The sequence below is a fragment of the Plasmodium vinckei genome, assembly GCF_900681995.1.
Source record: "Plasmodium vinckei vinckei genome assembly, chromosome: PVVCY_13".
Lineage (NCBI taxonomy): Eukaryota > Apicomplexa > Aconoidasida > Haemosporida > Plasmodiidae > Plasmodium > Plasmodium vinckei.
The window spans coordinates 1,443,355-1,468,016 of NC_051305.1; the positions used below are offsets into that span (position 1 = coordinate 1,443,355).

Here is a 24,662-nt window from a genome sequence, read left to right on the forward strand (position 1 = left end):
TAGAAAATGTAGCGATGTTATAAACACGTTTTGCCATTCCATTATTCTTATAATAAAATATACACAAATTAAAAGATGAATTTATGGAAAATAATATTTGACATAATTTATTTTAAGCTTGACAATTTTATAGGCATATGTACATATAGGTTATTATACTAAATAAAAAGGAGTGGAAAATGTAAAATTACGCCCATTATTTCGACTATCATTTTTTTTACATTTCTTTTTACTTATTTTTATTTTTGAGATATAAAGAAAGATTGCTTTAAAAAATATGCACATCAAATTTGTTTAATCTATTTTATTTTTTAATTCTTGTATGGTAAGAATGGACGATTAAAAAGTTATTAAAACTGTACTTACATACATATACATATATGTATACAGAATAAACATATTAATGTATAAAATATTTGTACATGGAGAATTTAGAAAAATAGTTTTTTTTATAATTCATTAGTAATATTAACAAAAATTATAAGTGCATATACTATGCAAAAAAAAAGTGTAATATGAAATAAGAAGAAATACGAAGAAAAAAACAAAACAAAAAATTATATAGAGAATATGTACACACATTTTAGTGACTGATAAATCAATCTAAATATATGTATGGTTCATCACTTTTTTTTTCAAATTCAATTTGGTTTTCCATTTGTTCTTCAGATATTTTTTCTATATATTTTAATTCCTTAAGTATTTCATTCAAATGAAAAGTATTTTTTTGTAGATCTCCACGATGATGGGTATTTAATATATTGTAAGATAAATTATTTAAATTATTTATGACTTTATTTAATTTATTATTAACATTATTTAATAAATTTGATATATTAACATTTTTTGGTTTTTGACTTAGAGTAGGAACATTTATATATTTATGTCTTTCATTAATTTGATCATTTATATGATTTTTATTTACATCCGTTTTAATTTTAAATGTGCTTAAATTATTATTTGTGTTTGAATTTCGGTTTGAACTTAATGGGGAAATATTATTTATACTTCCAACACTGGGAATATAATTATTACCCCCAATTTGATTACTTCCAATATTGTTACTACCAAAATTATTATTGAAAATATTATTTTGATTTTGAAAATCCTCTCTTTTAATTGCTTTTTCTTTTTTTTCATATTTTTGTCGTAACTTAATTGATAAATCTATTAATATTCTTATATTTTCAACAGGAGGGTATTTAAATAATCTTTTTAAACAAGCATTTTCATCATTTTCAAGTAAAAAGGTTTTAATAAATAAAACCATAGATATAGAAAAGTAATCTATCAAAGGGAAAACCGCTGAGGTCATATGTGCGATTTCTATTGTATCTCCTTTGAAATCAAACTCAAGCCCATTTTTCCAATTTTTTGCATAACAGTCTGAAAAGGGGAAGATGTGAAAAGGGGAAGATGTGAAAAGGGGAAGATGTGAAAAGGGGAAGATGTGAAAAGGGGAAGAAGTGAAAAGGGGAAGATGTGAAAAGGGGAAGATGTGAAAAGGGGAAGATGTGAAAAGGGGAAGAAGTGAAAAAGGGAAGAAGTGAAAAAGGGAAGAAGTGAAAAGGGGAAGAAGTGAAAAGGGGAAGAAGTGAAAAAGGGAAGAAACACTCACTAAGAAGGTTTACATATATGTAGACAAGCCAAAAATAATGTTATGGAGGAAAAATAGAATAAAGGAATAATTTACCTGAGAAAAAAAAATCCCATAAAATGATGGTATCATCAATTGGAAATTCTCTACAATAAAAAAGACGAATCCATCGAAGTAAAAATATTTGTGGTTCAATACTTAAAGATATTAAATGATTATATAATTGTTTATCCAAACTTTTTAATAATTTATGGAATATATAAGTACATTTTTGTAATAATACAGTTTTACAAGAATTTTTTGAAGATTGATTTTTTTTGTCTTCACCAGATGAAAATAAATATTTTAATCCCATATTCATAAAATGATCAAATATTATATATGTGTCTGATTCTATTTCATCATTTTTAAATAATGTAACATATTCTTTATAATACTTTTTACTATCATAATTATATGAAGACTTATTTTGTATTATTTGTTCACGATAATTAACAATAAAAAATATAGCAACTATTTCATTCATACCTTGTTTATATGATATTGAAGGATTTTTCTTTGCCCATACAAATAATATTTTATTTAATATATCTCTTATTTTTTCATTTTGAAATATTTTTTTTTCAGAATATGTTCTTAAAATATCTTGTTTTATTTCATTATTTAGTTCTTGATTTTTTTGTTTTAACGTCCATGGATTTTTATCATCCGATGATAAAGGATGAAAAATTCGAGGGTCTAATTTTTGAATATCTAAATTAGTTTGTTTAATTATATATTCATCTTTATCACGTTTATATAAATTTCGTTTTTTTTCAATTTCTTTTGTTAATTGTTCTAAATTATTATATTTATATATACCCAATAAAAGAGGCCAATAAACTCTTCGAAAAGGTGGTATAACTTTGGTACTATCATCTAATATATCATTTGCTAATAATAATACAATATTATTTTTATTATACACCTCATTATTTTCACCATTACTACTTAAATAATCACTTTTATTACTACCTATATCATCGCCATAATTTAATATATCATTTTCATTTATGGGGAATTTTTTTAAAAAGTCATCAAACTCTATACCTTGAAAATCTTCTAAATAATTATCTTCATGCATTGTCTTAACTATATTTATCACACAACAATCATTTTTTCTTTATACACAATTTCGAAGTTTTTATTGTTGGTCAATCCCTTTCTGGGCTTAACCTTTTTCTATGTACTTCCTTTATTTTTTAAGGAAAATAATAGATATTCACCAAAATGTTATAATGCGGAAATATATATATTATGCATGTGCTTATAATATGTTATAAAATAAATTATTTTTAATAAAAAAAAAGAACAAAAAATAAAAAAATCCTTAATATATAATTATTACTTATTTTGTTCACAATTCTGCAAAACTATAGTTCATATATATTATTAGCTTAATTCGTTACCGCTATATGTTCAAATAAAAACAAAAATAGCATAGGATAATATCATATAATTATAATAGTAATTGAGGAAATAATAAAAAAGATATATTATATAAATGTATTAATATGGAAATATTATTTTTTTTATTTATTTAATTTTTTTTTAGAGGTGCACACAATGAAAAAAAGGTAGTAAAATATATTAGGTGTTTAAATAAAACATTGTGTAAATGACATATAGTAATAGTTCTTATTGTCTAGCTAGTTTTATTTTTTATGTAAAACTATTTTACAAAATTCGATTTTGTTTAACCAATTTCTTATTATATTAATAAAAAGCCGCAACATTTTCTTTATGTGTATGTAAATATAATATATATATATACATGATGTGCATATAGTATAATATTTAATTATGCCCAAAGAAATAGAATAATAAGCATGCTCCATATAATACCTTATATTTTTCTCTAGTTCATATTTTCAATTATTTGTATAAGAAAATAGCTAAAATAAAACATGGAATAGTTACCTATGTTTTATACATGTTAATGTACTACCAAAAAAAAACAAATAATACATTTTATTAATTTTATTTTAATATACACCTTTGCTCTATATTTTTTACCTACATATTCCATTTACTTATTTTTTTTTTTGTGAAACATATTTTTAGTGTCAATAAATACATACACTTTTTGTATGAACAATCATAATAACAAATTTATTATTCTATACATTTTTTCTTTTATTTTAAAAAGGAAACTTAAAAATTCCTTTGGGCTTGTACAGACTTATATTATATACGTATAATTATAAAGAACTACAAAAGGAACAACATATATATTCTTTAAGGAATCTATTTGTCATGCTATACATACATGGTCAGAGTATAGATCTGATACATTGGAAAAATAAAACTTTTGAAACAAAAAGTCATAATTGTAAATTATTTTTATTTTCTCTTTACACTTTCATTTTTTAAGAATTCATTTTATTAATTGTATAACATATTGGCTTATTTCCAATTTTCCAATTTTAATTTTTATCTAGACATTTAAAAAAAACAAAATAATGTCTTAACCCAAAGAATAACAATAATATATATGTGTATTTTTTTTAATTTTTATTACATTTTTAAGAAGGCTGAATAAATAAAAAATGGAATATGAAAAATGAGTAAATAAACAAATATATGATATGAACTTCTTAATTTTTAAAACGAGAATATGAAACAGCTAATAAGAAACATATTAAGAATAAAATAAACAAAATGTGTAAACATACTTAAATGTAATGACATTAAATAATATTGGGAAAGAGAAATAAAATGAATTTCCATGAATATTTTTTTTAGCATAACCCAATTCTTTTGCAATAAAAAAAACTAAGATTAAAGTAAATTACAAAGCAATTGATATTAAAGGGAAAATAATGATTATAATTTAAATACAATATACAAAACTATTTGGTTGTATTTTATTGAATTTGGAAATAAAAATGTATTTTTTATTGTAAATATAAAACTTTTGTGATTGTATTATATTTTTTTAATTATCATTTATTTTACATTATCAATATTTTCATTATTATAATTGTTTATTTTATATTTTTTGTACACACGCAAAATAATATATACAAAAATGTACGTTAGCCAAAAATAGTACAGCTTTAAATATGTATATATGTATTATGATATTATATGACAAATTCGATTTTATAATAATATAATTATATATTTTATAAAATGTTTAAAAGATATTTTCCGTGAAAAAATATTCATATAATTTTTTTTATAAAAATATATAATTATGAACATATTTTTTTTTTTGTCAAATGTACAGATATATTAAAAATAGCCTTATATTAGCCCTCACACTTTATTTATTATATGTATTATTTAGTTAATATATTTGTTTATGTATATTTTTTTATAAATATATTATGTATGTATAGATGTGCTAATGTATTATGTACTTAGTGAATGGCATGTATACATATAAATATGACAAATTTTAAATACAATTAATAACTTATTAATTTAAATTTATTTTGATTTTAAAGATACCGCAAAAAGCGGAGAAAATATTTACTTATTCTCTATACACAATTTGATTAAAATGAAAAATGATAAAAAATTAGACTTATATGAAATATTAGGTGTCGATAAAAAAGCGACTGCAAAGGAAATAGCCAAGGCATACAGAATATTAGCTTTGACTTATCACCCAGACAAGTTTTTATCTAACAGTAAAAAGATAAATAATAAAGGAAATAAAAATGATGAAGATGAAACATTAACATTAGAAAAATGCAAAGAAATGTTTTTGCAAATACAAAAAGCATATGAAATATTAAAAGATCCTGAAAAAAGACAAAATTATGATGAATTTGGATTAGAAGAAGATTTTGATGAGTTCAAAAATTTTCTTGATCCAAAATTATTTCATTCTAGAATCAAAGTAGAAGACATATTAAAATATGAACAGAAATATAAAAATAGCCAAGATGAAAAAGAAGATTTAATTCAATTTTATAATAAATTTAATGGTGATATTAAACATATTCTTGAATATATTCCATTTAGTGATACATCTGATTTAGATAGATTTGTAAAAATATTTGACGACCTTTTTAAAGATAAACAATTAGAAAAAACTAAAGATTATGAAAAGTCATTAAAAAATATAAATAATATTATTAAATCATATGAAAATATAATTAAAAAAGATAATAATCGTGCTGGTAATAAAAAACCAAAAAAAAGAAAAGTAGAAGAACCTATTGATGATTTAGTTTTAGCTATTAGAAATAATGAAGCAAGAAGGAATCAACAAATAAACTCACTATTAACTAGTATCGAAATTGAATACTCTAAAAAAAATCCTAAAAAAAAAAAAGTTAAACCTCCAACAGAAGAAGAATTAAAAGAAATAAGCAAAAGACTTGAAGAAAATAAAAAACGTAGTATCGAAATGAAAAAGTTAAAAGGATTATAACTATTATCCTATAGATCCACATGTGTATATAATATGAGTATGTGATATATTTTATAGGCATGTATAATAATGCATATATTTATTTATTTTTTTTTTTTAATTTGTATATCATTATTTAATTATCAAACATTTTCGATATTTTTTCCGGGAAATATTCGAAGAAATACTTGCATATTTTATGAAATCATTTTGAAATATGATGTTAAAACTAATAATAAACAATTTTTTTTTAAATATAAAAAAATAAGTTCAAACAAATCTCTGCACCTTTAAAAAAATTACATAAATATCATATATCAAATAGTTTTCCATAAAAAATATGTGACCAAAATATAGTGGAAGAATAATTATTGTCTTAAGTGTGTTAATTATTTTTCTTTACATTTTTACGAATTTTGTGAAATTATACTTACTATATAATATAGGTCTATCTATTTTACAAAAAGTTTAATTAAAGATTTGATTAATAATTTTTGAATAGTTTGAAAATATAAAAAATAATAATTTAAATAAAATGTGTGAATGTTTTCGTATTCTCTTCAATTTTTTTTTCCCTTTTTTGGAGAAAAGTTATTAGCTTATAATTTTTTTGTCTTTTTCGCAAAATCGTATATATATATATATATATATTTATATAGAAATATAAATATTGATAATTTTAGGCTAAATAATAAAAAATCAAAATATAACTCTGCATATACATTACTCTATGTCCAACTAAATGAATATGTGTATCACATCAAGAATTGTAACAAGCTTTTAATTTAAAAAATAATCCTTTTGATATAGATTGTTTTTTTTCTTTGTATACATAATTCCCATTAATTTAAAAAAATACAATGAATAAAAATGATGAAAATGAACAAACTCCAAAAAATACTGTCTATAAAATCCATAAAAAAAAATTTTGTAAAAATAAGATAAATAAAGAATGCCCATTTTATGTAAATTATGATATACTTGTAAAAAATTATAAAAATGAAAAAAATTATATTGATCTAAATCTTGAAATTAATTATAATTTAGAAGAAATAGAAGAAAACAACGAAAATATAAAAAAATGTATATTTATAGCCAATGAAAAAAATAAGGGTAATTTGGGTGAACAAAAAGCTAGCTCAAAAAACGATAAAATAAATAACCAACATGAAACTAATTACAATATTGATTCTATAAACAATTTTATTTCATCAAAACACAAAAAAAAAGGCAACAACCCAAATTGTGAAAATAGAGAAAGTAGTAGAAGAAACCAGGCAAATATTGATGTAAGCTCTGAAGAAGAAAGAAAAACAAATATAGATAAAAACAAAAGTAAAGACAACATAAAAAATAACAATAACCATGAATATTATTCTTCCGATTCTAATGGTACCTATTGCTCGGACTTATCTGATAATTACTCCGAAATTGAGAAAAAAAGTATGAACTTTTCTCAACGAATTACATATGATGATATAATACCCAATAAGATAAATCTATATGATACAACAATTGATTTAAATAGTCACAAGAATAATAAAAATAAAAGTAAAAACAATAATAAAAATAAAAATGATATTGACGATATATCTTATGGAGTAACCAAACTAAAACCCTCAATATCAAATGATTCTTCTTTATTATTTGATGATAGTAATAATGAAAGCTTTAACTATGCATATAATGTAAATTCGAGCAGTAATTACAATAGGAGTGATAGTAATAATACTGAGTTTTACTCGTCAAACATATTTTCGAAGCAACATAAATATCCGTTCCTGGATAAATTGTATTGTTCTAAGGAGGAAGAAGTTAGATAATGCATGCTTTAAAAAGTTGTGGTTGTAGTGTAGCTATAATCGCATATATTATGCAAATTATTTCCTTCGATGAAAATGGAGGAAGTATAAACGCGTATACATATGTATATATGCAGTTCTCATAGGTATTAACTGGCTTAATAGGGCCATTATCACAATTTGATCAATCTTGATAGCATTTTATTTCTCTCAATTTTTGTAGCGAAACAAATATAATAATCTCGACAGTGAATTGGTAAGAGAACGGAGTTCACCTATACGATTACAATTTAATAAAAAGGATAAAATATTAAATAGAAGAAAAAGTGAAGATGATATATTAAATAAATATGAAAAAATAATAAAAATAATGAAATATTTAAGAAGGATAAAAACTAGACATCCAGAAATTGAAACTATTGTTTCTATTCTTTCAAATAATATTAAAAATGTTACGTTCAACTGTGAGAAAATGTTTTCATCAAGACGTGAACTAAATGATTTCTTAAAAAAAATATACATCTATCAAATTTACCTACTAAAAAGTATGTACTGATAAATATATAAAATTAAATTTCTCCATACATGCATTATAACTACAAATATATAAACTTGTTTATGTATATGTTTACTTTTATAGAAGTAGTTTTTAAAAAAAATTATTCCTCAAAAAAGGATCATATCAAAAACCCTTCAATGCAAAAAGTATCATTTGTAAATATCAATCAATCTCATCTAAGGTTACTAACATAAAAAAGCTAAAAATATGTTTAGATGTATGGTGAAGAAACATAGTTCCTTGATTTTACTTTCTTCTTCAACATGTGGAAGGAAACTAATCGAAATTCCATCACTAAGGATGCGCATATGTACATTAATAAGTCGTAAACATGTTTATATTTTCATTTTTAAATTTTTTAGAGATCATTCGGAAATCCCTGATGACACAAAGAGAGATTCTAATTACTTACTCTACTATCTAAGCAAAAATCCGTCCTTTAATGTACCAAATAATCTTTTATATGAAAATTCGGATGTAAATAAAGATCATAGTAATAGACAAAATAGCATTGATATGTTAGGCAATATACACAAATATATTGATCTAAAAAGAAATACCAAAGATATAGAAAACAAAACATATTATGACCGAAAAAATGATGGAAATAAAAAAAATAATAATAAAAGTAGTGACTACTCTGACGAAGAGCAAAATTATAATTATAAACAACATGTTAATAAAATAAACGAAAATAAAAAAAAAAGTCATCGGCATAATATCAATTCTAATAATGCATTTGATAAAGTGGAAAATTGCCAAGAAAAAAGAGACATATCTGTGAAACCAAGAAAGAATCATATATTAAATATAAAAAACGAGTTAGCCAATACAGAAGAAATATATACCAATGATTATAATAATAGTAATACATTTGCTAACCCCCCATTAAATGAATGCAACCCAAATAATAATTTTTTAAAGCGTGTCGACAATGAGAAAGATAGACATATGATGGATGACCCAGATCCCAAAGAGACACACGGAAATTCCAATTTTAATATCATACAAAAGGGGGGAGAAATTGAAAAAAATTATATGGGTTTCAAAAAGGGACTAAATATGAATGCTCTTAATTTAGAGAATAAATGTGATCCTATCAAAAAAAATGTTCCCGAAAATGATAAATGTCCAAATACCTCTATTGATAAAGATAAATTAGATAAAAAAACTTACGTGTTATACTATGATGTCAATAAAGAAATATATACCATATCTAATAGAGATTCTGTTACACATGCATTGAAAACAACCCTTTTAAATAGTATAAAATATATGTTGATATATATACATGTGCTCACATATATATATAATAATGCAAAAAATAATGATATAATATTACTTAATGCTATTGGTGATAACATATCTTTATTTTTTATAAAGACAAAAATATACATTTACATAATTTAGTATTTATGAATTTTGGCATTTTTATTTTTTTTTAGAACCTCAAAATTTTACGGCCCTTCAGAATTTCTTATTTAAAATTGAAGTGGAACTAGTCGAATATAAGCATTTTATTTTGTTAATAACTAAAAATTTTAAAAAAGTGAATCTAGAGGCTTTATACGGATTAAATGATTTTTCAGTTTTTGAAAAGGTGTGTGAGATGTTAATTTTGCTTTATATGGAAACTATATGCATTTGCATTTGTGTTTGAACATTTTATATACAATATTGCATTTCATATTTGTAGGTATATGGGAAAAAGATAGCTCCAAGATTTTTAGTTTCCCAAAAAGTAAAAATGTTTTACAAATATGATATACTTTATCACAGATTTAAGGAACTTGAGAATGTTCGAGCTTTCAGCGGAATTATTGATGCAGTAGAATTAATATAAAGGGAATAGTATAATGAGAAAACCATGCTTTATTTATAACATAGCTATTCATTTTATTTTATTAAAAGATATCCATAAAATGTGATTTTTTTGTGGGCATTATTTTTATGCATATTATATATATATATATATGAAGAGAAAACATATTCCAGATATTTTTTAGTAAGTTTCATCATATTGATTTCCACAAAAGACAACGATATAAATAATGATATATATTGTATAAATATATGTACTTATTTGTACGAATTTCTTAATTTCGGAAGAAATTATTATTTTCGATTTTCATCCCAATTATATCACCAATTTTTGTATGAATATACATGTTGAGGAATTATAAATAGCTTTTTCCCCATATCACACCGCTTAAAAAAATATACGATATGCATATCAAAATTAACAAAAACATACAGCTTAAGATAGCTTCATATATTGTATGGAGAAAAAAGAGATATTATATGTTCGTGTCCAATAATAATAAATATATAAACAGGGAATTATCAGTTATTTAACCCATGCAATAATAAATTTCTTTTCAAAACCAGCATGTTAAAACTGTACATATATATAATGGAATGTTATTCTCAACCTTTTTTTAAAAGACAATATATTTTTGAATACTTAATTTTTTTTTTATTTTCCTCTTTTATGTTATATTTTGTTTTTGTAATTTTTTTTTTAAGTTTATTTTGGCTATTTGACACCTAAAAATTATTACTTGTGCATGAAAAAAAATATAATAATTAAATATAGCCATTTTAAATACTAGTTTATTTTTAAATTAAATATTAAGTGGCTACATAATAAATTAAGTCTTTTATAAATGGCTACCTAAAAAAAAACATTAATAAATAAATTAAATAACAAAATCAGGTAAATATAAAGAAGATTTTAGTCGGAAATTTATTTTTAATGAATAATTTTTTTTAAAAGGCACACCTATTTATATTATAATAAAAAAATTATATATAATAAAATAACATCGTTCCGTTAAAGTTCACACACAATATACTTCTATAACTTTCACACTTTTTTTATTTATAGATGATTATTTTCCTATTCTTTGTATATTGTGTATACAAAAAAAATAATAATTATTGCACAACATCAATAATATAATAAATAGAAAATAAATAAAAATATATGAAAATTATAAAACTTAATAGTCATAAATATTCAATGAAACTTTTTCATTTATTTTTTTTTGTCTTTATGGAGTAGATAATTGATTATACCTTTATGAAAATTATTTTTTGAATTAATAATATTTTTTCTTATTTCTTTTAATCTTTATATTTTGTTTTTCGTTTTTTTATAAAATTAATGTTCTTAACTTTATCATTTTATCGTCTCATTTGAATAATTTAAAAACATAAAATGTAATTAATATTAAGAAAAATTAATTCTTTAACATATATTTATCCTTTAAAAATATGGATAACATAAGCTAATTATATATATACACACACATTAATGGATAGAGGAAATATGAAATAAAAAAAATTACCTAATGAAAATTTGAATGATAAAATAAATAAGCAATTCTCTTAATATACCAAAATTTGATGATAAAAATAGGAGAATAGCCATTTTATAAACAAACTTATTTGAAGATTTTTAAAAATAGCACAAAGAATAATTTAAGTAAAAAAAATAAAAATTATTAATTAAAGAAAATCATTTTAGAGAATATAATACAAGCCGGAATAAATTAAAACACACAAAATTGCAAATAAGACAATAAATAAACACCCTTAGTAGGTGTACAGTGGCGAGCCATAAATATCTTTATTAATAATATTTTAAATGAGACCAGTTATATAGGCAACATGAGTACTAATGGCTCGACTGTAAATGATCTACATATTAATAAAGTGAATAACGAAGAGAAAATAATAAGTAAACAAAGTAGTTCTTTGGCTGAAAATATTATAAAATGTAATGACGATCAATTAAAAGTGGCATGCTCGAAATATAAAAAGGATCATACCATTTCACGTATAGACACATTTTCTCATAAATATTATGAAAGAGAACATATAAAAATACGGAAAGATTATTATACTATTAAAAGTGGTGGAACAGTAGCTCCCATGAATAGCAACCTGCATAGAGAGAGTTGTGCCAACCAAGGCACCAGTAACGAATGGATAAGTGATCACGAAAATAATAACACAGATAACTATTCTGACCATAACAATAGAATCGAGTATGGGGATACAATACATTATAGCAGCATATCCAGTGAAGCTATTGACAAAACATTTAGTGATATGGGTGAGGATATATATAGTGATAATAATAACGAGAAAGAGAATGAGATTCATAGTACTCAAATCGATTGCATATTAAACCAAACCAGCGAAAATGCAGATAAAATTATAATAAACACAACGATAGATAATGATTTATGTAATAATGGTGGCATAAACAATACATGCTCTAATATCGATGAGCAAAGTACACCAAATAATGAGCCTGATAATGGAGTAACAAAAAAAGAGGGTGATTCAGAAGGGGAAAGTTGGATTGAAATTGGAGAATCTTTTAATTTTTGGGACGCATTAACAAATAATTTTAAAAATATATTTTTACGAAAAGGGGAAGATGCTAATATAAATGAAAATATTTCTGATAAGAATGAAAAGGAAGTCAAAGAAACTGAAGCAGAAATAGATACAAAAGTAAAGGAAAACCTAAACAAAGAAGATAAAGTAATTGAAACATGCGTAATAAATAAATCAACCCAAGGTAATAGGGATTCATTCCCATTATCAGCGGATTCTTACGTAAAATGCTTAAACTATTTAACTTTAGAAAAAATATTAGAATTTGAATTAATAAATAAATTAACGAGTAATGTAATAAATAATAGAATAAATGTATTTACATATATTAAGAGATTATATTTAGATGAAAAGTGGGCTAATTTGCCGATATATAAAAGACAATATTATTTGCATCAAATGAAAAATGTTAAGCATCTAAATACATCCGATAAAATATACTCACCAAATGGTATATATATACATGAAGTAGCAGCAATTATATTTCAAAATGTATCAAATTTAAAAACAATAGAATTATTATCACCTGAATATTTTATGAGTGATAATACACCTATACATGAGCCATTTGCATTATGTCCATCCGTATTTGCAAAATTAGAAAAATTAACAATTATTGGTTGTCAAACATTAGAATGGTTACATATATTTCGTAATTGCTCATTTCCATTATTAAAAAAATTTGAAGTATGTTATTATCCTTTACATCATGATCATTGGACATGGAAATTTGTATTTGATTTTACAACATTAGGATTAAAAGGGTTATATAAAATGTTATATACAATGGAGAACTTACAAAAATTAACCATAGGATTTGATGTATTATTTGATAATATAGATGGTTTTATATTTAATCCTTTAGAAAGCCATAGAAATACATTACAAGAAAATAATATTCCGAATAATAATATTAGATATAGTAATACATTATCTGTTCCGGCAGCTAATGGAAATCCGTCTAGGAAGTATAAAAGTTATAGGGGTAAATTATGTGAAGAAGATTTTAGTGATATTTTTACTATTGCTTATTATGTATCTGGTAAATCTGGAAAATTAAAAAGAGTTATGATAAAATATAGAGATTCAAATGATAAATATGATGAAGATGATGTTGAAAATGATGATACAATTAATGAAATTATTTCAGAAGCTACAAATACTGCTTCGTCTTATTATAATTATGTTTTTAATTGGTTTCGATCACCTGATGATTCACCTCCAACAAATTCTATAAGATAAAAAAAAATAGAGAAAATTTTATTTCTCCATTTTAGAAATATTTTGATAATATGTACGAATTTATTTTTAAGAGGATGCATAAAATATCAACAATTTTCATAGAGTTCAAATTGGGATGATCCCATAATTTATCGATATGTGTCTATGAAATTTTATAAAATGGGAACTTCCATGTGGTATGCACACTTATGTATGGAATGTAATTAAAATTTTGGGTGACTAAAAATTATAGCATATACAATTTACACTTGTATTAGTAAACACAAACAAAAAGAGGATCTAAACATGTTTACACTGTAATGTATATATATATGCGTGTGGATAGTTTTCCGGAAAAATTTAAACACTTTTAGTATTTCAAGCAAGTTTTGCTTTGCCATTTTATATAACTGCAAAACATTTTGAGTTGTTTGCATATTGTCTTTTTTACATGTGTTTTTGATAAATAACACATGCATATTTTTAAATAGCATGTATATATCCTCTTATTTTATCTGTATATTTTGCATAGGCATGTTGTACTTTGATTATTGTTAGCATATTTCACTAGGAGGTAATTAATTTCCTTCGACGTTTGCATAAAAGTTTCATCCTCCATGTTATGTGTGCATGAAAGGACACATGTTTATATAATATTAATTAGTTTTTTTCGTTTCTTTTTTTTTATTATTTTTTTTTGTTAATGTAAAATATTATTCTACATATAATATGACTTTAATAAAAACTGAAAATGTGCTTTAAAATTTTAATTATATATATTTGTTCTATTTTTTTCCTTTTCCATACTATATGGGGATACCAAATCAGTGAAATGGTGAAGCATAGGAACTTGTATATTTTTTATATTTACATTTTTCTCTTTTTTTTGCATACTTAGTGTTATTTCGTACCTAATTTGCATAAATGATCTCAAGCTTATGATATTCAATTTAAAACATATTTTTGAAGTAATAGTTTATATAAAATGCTTAATTAGATTTGTTTTACTATTTTTTTAATTATAATAAAAAAAAATAATAAAGGGAAAAGAAAAAAAAAATCAAAAATATTAAAACATCAAGCATAAGTACAAAAGGTTTTAATTAGGCGAATATTCAAATAGAATACATGCGCATATATATATGTATATATTTTTATAACATGTATGTGAATATTAAAAAAAAAAAAAAAGTAGACATGATTTAATTAAATGCCAAACCCACACACAAGTGTTGACATCTATTGAAATGTTTTTATATGAAAAAAAAAAATAAAAAATAATACACCAATATATATATAACGATATAATTAGTGTAATATGAGAGTAGTAAACTCCATTGTTCTCCTTAAATAACTGTAGGTATTTTCCCCAATTCAAATGGAGATGCTAGCAATTGATTTATATTTTGAGGAACTTCAGAGGGTTTTCTAAATTTAATTTTTTCAACATGTAATAAGGGATAATATATACTTAGATCGAAATCTTTTTCATTTATTTTGGTAGCATCAATATTTTTTAAAACTGTAAAATTTTTCGAAATATTTTTTGAAAATATTTTATCAAATAGCTGACTATCAACATCAAATCTTTCTCCCTTTTTACACTCTTCAATTGCTTTCAAATAAAATGATGCATTATTAAATAATTGAGAGATTGGGAATGTATATATAGTTGATCTATTTTCATTGTAACTATTTAAATTATGATTATTTATTAGTTCTAAAGATTTAATAAAGTTTTCATTAAAAAATTTTATTTTTTTTGTCTTGTCAATTTGAACATAATTTTTTTCAAACATAATTTCATTTTCATTAGTAAATAAAATTCCGTTATCTTGATTATTTTTATTTTCAATATCTTTTGTATCATTTTTAATTTCTTGTATTCCCAAATTAGTTGTGTTATTGTTATAGTTCGGATTAGTGTCAGTACTGTTTGGTTGAATTATTTGATTTCTAAAATCGGGATTATTAAAATTATAATTTTGTCCCATTATATTTTTATTATTATCTTGCATTAAACCACTATTGAGAGGATTATTTAAACCAAAATTACCTGCATTGTTCATATTATTATTTTGTAACATATTTTGATAATTTTGCATATTTCCTACGTTATTATTTATAAATTTATTATCCATGTTTAGACCCGATTGAGTATTAAATTGGGGATAATTAATTATATTTTGATTTCTTCCATCCATTTCATATGTATTATAGGGATTATTCATATTATTAAAATTTCCCATGTTTATAGTATTAGCCCCACTAGCTAAATTTGTTTGCATGCTGTAAGGCAAATTATTTACACCGGGAATAGCAGAATTATTTCCCCCAATATTAAAATTTTCTACAACAGGATTATTACCATTAATATTATAATTCATATATGGATTATTATTAATTTTATTATTTTGGGGATTCATCATAAAATTCATATTTTTTGTCATAGGATCATTGAAGTTACATGGATTCATCATATTTTGAGGAATTCCTCTAGAATCACAATTGTAATTTACATAATTATTATTAGGGATTGAATTATCTATACCTCCATAATTGATATTATTTCCATAATTCATATTATTATTAACAGAGTTTGGAAATTGGTTCATATTATTTGAATTTGCAAAAAGTGATTTTCCCTCTTTTATTCGATTTCCAAATATTGATTTGTCTTTACCTACATAATCATTAAATCTGAAATTGGATGTTTGATTGGGTCTATCAAATTTAGGTTCATTTCTAGTATTATTAATATTATTATTTGCAAAAAGGGGTGTATTTTTTGGTTTATTTCCAAAAATAGAAACATTTTGTTTAGTTTGTGTAAATATTGGTTTTTGATTTGGAATATTTATATTATCATTTTTGTTTGAAAAATAAAAATTATTTGGGTTTTGCATATTATTCACATTTGGCATATTATTATTCATGCTATTACCAAAAATATCATTATTATAGTTGTTCAGATTTTTATTCATATAATCATTCCCATACATATTATTAACAACCCCATTATTATATCCCCCTTGCATAATATTCCCATTATTTTGATAGAAATTTTCATTATTATTCTGATAAGGGATGTTATTATTATTTTGATAAGCATTCATCTGATTTACTCCTCCATTAAAGCCATTGTTAGGAAACATTTTTTTTTTTTGGATTTTTATAAATGTATATATTCCTTATAATTAATTTTGCTTTATTCAATTATGTAAAAAATAAAGCTTTCAAAAAGGTATTATATTCCCCTAGCGTGTTTTATACAATTTTTTCATAACTCAAATAAAAAACAAATAACATACTTCCAATTAAACAAATGGAGATTTTTTTTTGTATTTAAAATTGTAATATTATTACTTACGTATTAATATATTTACATTTATAGCATGCGTATTCTCCCCCTTTCATTTAATCTCTATATGTGGAAAATTTTGTAAAACACAAATATTCATTATATATAGTGAGAAAATTAAAACTTTTTTTATAATATATGATATTGTTTAAATAATTTTTTTCTTTTTTATTGAAAATATGTTATATTTCCTTTTTTATTATTTTTTAAAAAATTACCTATATAAACATTTTTCACAACATATTCTTTTATTTTATTATTTTTTTTTTTTTTTTTTTTGCACAATATAGAAAATTATATTTTTATACAAAATGCAGAATATGCAGAATATAAAATGATGAATACTTATAGAAGAATTGCAAAATAGTTTCCCATTTATGAAATCCATATTATTGTCATATTTTAATGAAAATATTTCAACTAAATCATAAAGAAGATTAATTTGTGAAAATTTATAAATATGTCGTTTTACCTTGAATTATGTAATTATGGCTATTTACATGTTTTTTTTTTAATGCCAAAATTTAGGTATATTATTGTTTTTTATTTTTTTAAAATGAATATAATTGTAAAATGAACAGACAAAAATATGCAATTTTTTAAATACTACAAATGTAAATACAAATTTATATACACATTAAAGTGTCACATATTTATAGGCTTATGTGTGTATTAGCACATATTCATCTCTACATTATGTTTACTGGTTTAAAACGACTATAGGCATTTTGCCTCATTTAATATATTGAAAACAGATTTAACTACTGACAAATAATAATCGTATAAAACTAGGGGGGAAATATATGATAATGTATTTTTTACTTCATTGCTATATTTGCATATTGTCATTTAGGTGACGTCTTTTCTTTTTATCAATCTAATCTTTGTGGAACACCTTGGCGATATTTCATTAACTAGATTATCTCATGCAAATATGTGCAAATAATATGCATACATTATAAGGCTTCTTCATTTTGTTCTCTCATTGTCATTAAATAGTATCCAGCTGTTTCTTCATCTTCTATATTATAAAATAATAAACTTAAGTTAATATTTTTTTCAATTTCCTCTACTAATTTTTGGGCGGCTTCTTTTATGTTATCAAGTTGTGAGGATGTTGAAGCTAAAAGCCCCCCTTTACCAGTTGATGCTACTTTGCTTAACAAAAGGGAAGTTCCTTTTGCAGCTGCTAAAGAGCCTCCTGTTTTTGCAAATGAAAGCTGTGCTAATCCGGACTTCCAAAATAATGGAATTGTGCTTGACAATATAAGAGGAATCTCTATAGTCATCTTGAAAATTTTGTTAATTTCAATTAACGAATTTATATATTATAATATATCTATATATTTTCCAAATATAAAGAAAAAAATTCTTAATCAATATTCAAATGAAACAACATTAGTATTATCGATTTTCTTAAGAGTTATTTGGTTTAATAAAAATAAAAAGGAAATAATCCTAAAATGTCTTACTCAAAATGTTTTATATATTTTTTTTAATTTAATAATTATGTATTATATGATAAAATTGAAAAAAATAATAATAAATTGATATACAAGTAAAAGAATTAATAAATTAATGGGTAGCTTGTTAAATAAAAAAAAAAAAAAAAAGCTAGCTATATATATAGTAAGACATTCATCTATAAGCATAAAAATGTTTATTATTTTGGTATGATAATTTTTGATAATACTTTGTTTATTTTATGTGTTGTTTAATATGTTGGAAATAACGCAAAAAATGAAAATTCGAAAGGAGAAAGAAAACGATAATGCTAAAATGAAAAATAAAATATTTAAATAACCATATATAATATACGTATTAAATAGGAGAATTTGAAGGTGTACAAAAATTATATTCTTTGTCACTTTCAATTTTGTAAATATATATATAGAAATTTTCGTAAATTTTTCGTAAATTTTTTGTAAATTTTTTGAAAACTGTTTGAAAATGGTTTGAAAAATGTTCTGTATATAACAGTTACATTTATTGTTCTTTTGTGCATGTATAGAGTGGTTGTCAAATAATAAAAGGGTAACTAAACAAATTTTTAAAGGGGCTCATACATATGTATATAGCTCCAAGTCATCATATGCAATAAATGCCAATATAAATGTATAACAGATTTTTATTTTTACCAAATAATGCACACACACATATGCATATAAGTATAATACGCATCCAATGACAAAATAAAATAAAAATTAACGTGTTTAAAAATGAATATACAAAAAAAAGAACATATAAGTATACATTTTTTATGCATACACGGAGAAAAAATAGAGTAAATAAAATACTTAAGTCTTTGATAAATGTATATTTGTGTGCATGTTTTGAAATAATGATAAGACATATTTAGCTATTTATTGATGCTTCATAATCCTGACTTACTGATGTTTGAAGATTTGATTTTCTCTTAAGTCGTGTTTTATAATAATCTAAATAAAGACGATTAATTTTTCTTTTAAATCGAAGTGCAGCTATAGCTACTTCTTCACTTCGATGATCCATTAGTTTATAACATATATCAAATATATTTGAATTATGTACATGTTTTAAATTAAAATAAAAATTATTAGTAACATTAATTAAACCTTTTAATAATGTTTTTACATCATTTTCATCTTTTGATTTTTGTAATTGAATTAATTTTGTTAAAAAGTTTTCAAATTTTTTTTTTTGTTTTTCTTCATTAATAGCTGATAATTCATTTGCTTTAATTTCGTCTTCTTTTGTTTTTAAAATTGTTTCCGGGTCTTGTTCTGCTTTATCTTTTTGGGTTGTCCTATTAATTAAATGTAATAATTCAGGGCATTGTTCAGAAAATATATTATTGATTGATCTTTGTATATTTTCATCTTTTGTGTTTAACGAATTTTCTTTTTTTATCATTTCTATATCAATTCCTTCATTATGTGATTTTGAAAAATCATCTAATTCTTTTATTCTGTTATTAATTAGTTCAATTTTTTTCTTTTTATCTTTAACAGTTATTTTATTTTCATACATAGATATTATCGATTCAATATCAAAGGATTCATCATTTGTTCCGGTGTCATTATTTTTGTTTGATTTTTTACTTTTTTTTTGGCTTGGTTCTTTACTATTTATATCAGAACATACAGTATCATTTTCATTTATATTTATATGATCAGTGGAATTCACTGTATTTGCTTCTTCTCTTTCGATTATTCTATTTTGATAATTTTCATTTTGTTCATTTTTTTTTTTTCTTTTTTTTGATTTATCTTGCTTAATATGATATTTACAATAGTTTCCAAACAAAGGGGTATATAAAATAATTTTACAACTTTCTCCATTTCTTTTTCTACCTTTACATTTTTCTAATTTATCAACTGATCCTATTAATATTAAATTTTTATTATCATATATTTCAATAATACGTGAATTATAATATTGCGGATCTTTATCTTTTATAAATGGGTTTACTAAAGCTAGTATTGCCCCTTCTTTGACATGCTCGTTTTGCTCACATATTTCACCTGTTAAAAATATTCTTGTTTGTGTATCTACTAAATCTGATACATCCCAAAAAATATACTTTTCATTATTATATTTTCGAACTTGATATGGAATATTAACTATAACACAAATTACTACAATGTCTTGTGTTTCTAAATCTTTTACATTATCACTTGCATTGTTATTCTTTTTATTTTTTATTTCATCATCATATTTAGATATATACTCCTTTAGGTTCATAATCTGTTTGTCTTTAAAAAGTTCTTCACATTTTTCTTTGCTTATTTCCCATTTACTTATTTGTAAACAAATATTATTTGCATTTATTTTATCGGTATCTACGAAAACTGGTTGATTTACAGCCATGTGGCTCTACACACAAAAAAAGAGAAACGAAAAAGACACAAAAGGGGAAGAAGAATTAAAAAAAAAATAAAAGACGGATTAATTGAAAATTCAAGTATAGCAAATGAATATATGGCTAAAACAAAACATAAAAATGTGATAAAATAAAAACTTTTAGCTCATATATATCTATTTTAAATTGCTTTAAGAATATTTATATTTTTTTTATTTCATTCATTTTTATATAAGGATACATTTATGCTTCCGTAAATTGGTGATTTGTTTATTATTCATTATATTAATTGCACATATATGATTTGTTTGTTTTTGTCTTTTCATTCATGTTCGCTTTTCAAAAATAAAAATAAGTATATATCGCATTATATGCAAAGGAATGATATTTATTTTTATATACTAAATTACAATAAAGCATTAAAACTTATTTACAGTTTATTACCCTTTTAGTCTCAATTCGAAAAGCAAAAAATTATTGAATAATATAATTTAACATAAGTTTAGCTTGAAAAAAATGTGTAATACAAAAAATTAAAAAAAGATATATTTAAAGAGGGGAAAAATGAAGGAAATTAAATACCTTAAACATTAATTAAATATGAAATTAAAATAAATAAGAAAAAATGTGTAGTCAATAAAAATTATTATTTATATAATAATATCCTTTAGAAAATTGTGTGAACTTATTTTTTTTTTTACATATTATTCCATTTTTTTAAATAAGGACAGACTGTAATGCATTAATTGAAAAATAATCTATTGCTTTAAGCCACATGGTTGTAATATATCTTTATTTATTTGTTTATTTACTTATTTATGAATAATATGGGAGATAAGGAAAAAGGTATTATACATTTACAATCGTATTATACTTTTTATTTTATTCTTAATTTTTCAATCATCATTGTCAACATATTTTATAATTTTTCAAAACTATTAATTGTTGTAATTTTGTATTTTTTTTTTTGGTACCATGGCTTGTCTCAATATAATACTTATTTTTAAAACTTAGGACATGTTTAATGGTTCATTTAAAAATATTTATAGATTGAAAAAATGAAAATACAATTATTCTTTTCAATATATTTACCATTTGTGAAAAATCAAATGTTATATCAATGAGTTGAAAAAAAAAAAAAAAAAAATTAAACGTTGCAAAGGGGTGGTAAAAACGACTTCATATATTACTGCTCATCAAATGTATTAAAAAAATGCATACATATAATGAATAAAAAAATATATTATTATAGTAGCAAATAAAAAATAATCTTTTATAATAAATTGAATATAATTTATTTATTTTTTTTATTCATTTTTTGTGATTGATTAAGGAGATATTATTTATATATGCTGTAGATATATGAATACCTGGTTTGTTATTCTTTCTTTTATTTTTTTAGCGAGTTTGTAATATATATAATAAATTAATGGATGGATTTTATGGGAATAAATATATTTTTTAAATTATATAGAGTATCACTATGATGTTATAAATTATAAGTATTTACAAATTTAAAGGAAAAAAATATATGTATACATTTTCAGCATAAAATGAATGATGAGGAAGTTGTAAACAAACATAAGAATTTTTTTAATAATAAATTTTATAATACAAATGAAAAAAAAAATAATGTTAATCATGGAAAAATAAATGGAGAAAAATTAAACTATACTAATAAAATAAATAGAGGTCAACAATTTGAAGGAAAAAATATGAACGAATATAATTATAATGCCCAAAGAAATAAGACTATATCAAATTCAAAATATAGAGACAACCAAATAAATGGAATACCAAATGAAGGTCAACAATTATATAATAATAATTATTTAGAAAATTATTTTACTTGTTATAATAATAGTGACATTTCTAAGGGTAGTAGAAATAGTAACATTGAAAATGAAAGCCCAGATTTTTCGTATAACAAAAATAATATGAATATAAAAAAACGAATGAGCATTTACCCGCCATACAAAAACAATAGCTATTTCAATAATAAAACTGGATATGTAAATAAAAATATCTTGGCAAATGCCCAAAATGTTTCCTTAAATAATAATAATAATGGATATATACAAAATAATTTAAAAATGGATAACAATTCTAATTCGGGTCCAATACCCCCAGATTATTTAATGAGAAGGGACCTCGTAAATTGGAATGACAATAATATGCCAGATAGCCATGATACAAATAAAAATAAAAATAAAAAAATATCAGCTAGCTATATTAATAAATGTGCAGGTAATAATTATGACAACTTTAGAGAACCGCATAGTAATATTATCAACAATTTTTATGTCCCTAACCAATCAAATAACATTTCTACTTATAAAAATAACTTAATAAATGATGAGACAAATTACAAATTAAATGTGAATAACGGTCTAAATATTGGAAACATGAATAATAATTATTTTATGAACACAAATAATTATAATAGTTGTGGCTACCCAAACAGCCATAATAAAAATGGACATTATAATAATACAATAAATTATATGGGGAATAAAAAAAAAAATCAAAAGGCACACACAAAAAAAAAAAATAATAATTTTTTAAATAATAATATAAGTGTAAAGAAAGATATAAAAAAAAGTGATAATGATTTAGAGAATAAAAAAAGTGAAAATAAAAATGAATCAAAAATTATTTATTGTAAATATTGCAATATAGAAGTTAATGAAAAAGAATTAGAAGAACATAATAAATTAGAACATATTAAATGTCCTATAGATAATTGTGGAGAAATATATAATATCGAACTTTTTGATATTCACTTATTAAGTCATGAAAAAAATGAAAAAAATGAAAATATTTTAGAAAGTAAAGAAGAAATACAAAAATGGATTGAAGAACGAAAAAAAAATTATCCTACAAAAAAAAAAATTATGGAAATGAAAAATAATAGTAATATAAATTCTGAAACAAAAGAAAATAATAATAAAGAAAAAAAAATAACAAGTTTGATTGAAAAATTGTTAGTAGAAAAATATTCGTCTGCTATTGGTAGAAATATTTATTATCAAACTCAGTCACAAAAAAAATCTATATTTGTTCCAATATTAAATAAATTAATTGAAAATAATTATAAAAATGTATATGAAAGTACTTATTATAGTATTTCAGACAAGAATAATCAAAAAAATAAAAAATTTAACAAAAGGTTACAAAAAAATAGTATGATCGACTCATTAAATATTCATAAAAATGCACCACTTATATATCAATTAATGAAAAATGATATATATGTGTATGAACAAAAATTAATGCAATGTATTGAATTTATAGTAAATAATAAATTTTTTGACAATACATTTGATGCTAGTCAGGACATTGTTGAGGTGGAAAATGTTTAGTGATAGCAGCTTGTTACCTATTTTTTTGAATAAGCTTATAATTTTTATCATGCTATTTATCATATATATGTGAAAATCATAATTTTTTTAATTCAATATTTTTT

At 22.3% G+C, this 24,662-nt stretch overlaps 8 protein-coding genes across 8 annotated transcripts; 4 read left to right on the forward strand and 4 right to left on the reverse strand.

Annotated features, from left to right (window-relative positions):
- Positions 1 to 598: 598 nt before the first annotated feature.
- On the reverse strand, positions 599 to 2,720 carry PVVCY_1303880 (GTPase-activating protein, putative; the record flags this gene model as incomplete). Its single annotated transcript, XM_008624061.1, has 2 exons — positions 599 to 1,386; positions 1,694 to 2,720. The coding sequence occupies 2 exons, from the start codon at positions 2,718 to 2,720 to the stop codon at positions 599 to 601; spliced, it is 1,815 nt and encodes a 604-aa protein (XP_008622283.1).
- A 2,424-nt stretch (positions 2,721 to 5,144) lies between these two features.
- PVVCY_1303890 (DnaJ protein, putative) lies at positions 5,145 to 6,023 on the forward strand (the record flags this gene model as incomplete). The annotated part of the gene is made up of 1 exon (XM_008624062.1): positions 5,145 to 6,023. One exon carries the CDS (start codon positions 5,145 to 5,147, stop codon positions 6,021 to 6,023), a length of 879 nt encoding a protein of 292 aa, XP_008622284.1.
- An 839-nt stretch (positions 6,024 to 6,862) lies between these two features.
- Positions 6,863 to 10,206, forward strand: PVVCY_1303900 (conserved Plasmodium protein, unknown function; the record flags this gene model as incomplete). The annotated part of the gene is made up of 6 exons (XM_037634764.1): positions 6,863 to 7,816; positions 8,028 to 8,349; positions 8,445 to 8,544; positions 8,726 to 9,717; positions 9,809 to 9,963; positions 10,060 to 10,206. The coding sequence occupies 6 exons, from the start codon at positions 6,863 to 6,865 to the stop codon at positions 10,204 to 10,206; spliced, it is 2,670 nt and encodes an 889-aa protein (XP_037490813.1).
- Positions 10,207 to 12,035: 1,829 nt separating this feature from the next.
- Positions 12,036 to 14,015, forward strand: PVVCY_1303910 (conserved Plasmodium protein, unknown function; the record flags this gene model as incomplete). The annotated part of the gene is made up of 1 exon (XM_008624064.1): positions 12,036 to 14,015. The coding sequence occupies one exon, from the start codon at positions 12,036 to 12,038 to the stop codon at positions 14,013 to 14,015; it is 1,980 nt and encodes a 659-aa protein (XP_008622286.1).
- Positions 14,016 to 15,340: 1,325 nt separating this feature from the next.
- Positions 15,341 to 17,149, reverse strand: PVVCY_1303920 (conserved Plasmodium protein, unknown function; the record flags this gene model as incomplete). The annotated part of the gene is made up of 1 exon (XM_008624065.1): positions 15,341 to 17,149. One exon carries the CDS (start codon positions 17,147 to 17,149, stop codon positions 15,341 to 15,343), a length of 1,809 nt encoding a protein of 602 aa, XP_008622287.1.
- Positions 17,150 to 18,311: 1,162 nt separating this feature from the next.
- On the reverse strand, positions 18,312 to 18,644 carry PVVCY_1303930 (conserved Plasmodium protein, unknown function; the record flags this gene model as incomplete). Its single annotated transcript, XM_008624066.1, has 1 exon — positions 18,312 to 18,644. The coding sequence occupies one exon, from the start codon at positions 18,642 to 18,644 to the stop codon at positions 18,312 to 18,314; it is 333 nt and encodes a 110-aa protein (XP_008622288.1).
- Positions 18,645 to 19,710: 1,066 nt separating this feature from the next.
- Positions 19,711 to 21,204, reverse strand: PVVCY_1303940 (conserved Plasmodium protein, unknown function; the record flags this gene model as incomplete). The annotated part of the gene is made up of 1 exon (XM_008624067.1): positions 19,711 to 21,204. One exon carries the CDS (start codon positions 21,202 to 21,204, stop codon positions 19,711 to 19,713), a length of 1,494 nt encoding a protein of 497 aa, XP_008622289.1.
- Positions 21,205 to 22,749: 1,545 nt separating this feature from the next.
- On the forward strand, positions 22,750 to 24,558 carry PVVCY_1303950 (conserved Plasmodium protein, unknown function; the record flags this gene model as incomplete). Its single annotated transcript, XM_008624068.1, has 1 exon — positions 22,750 to 24,558. One exon carries the CDS (start codon positions 22,750 to 22,752, stop codon positions 24,556 to 24,558), a length of 1,809 nt encoding a protein of 602 aa, XP_008622290.1.
- Between the last annotated feature and the right edge of the window lie 104 nt (positions 24,559 to 24,662).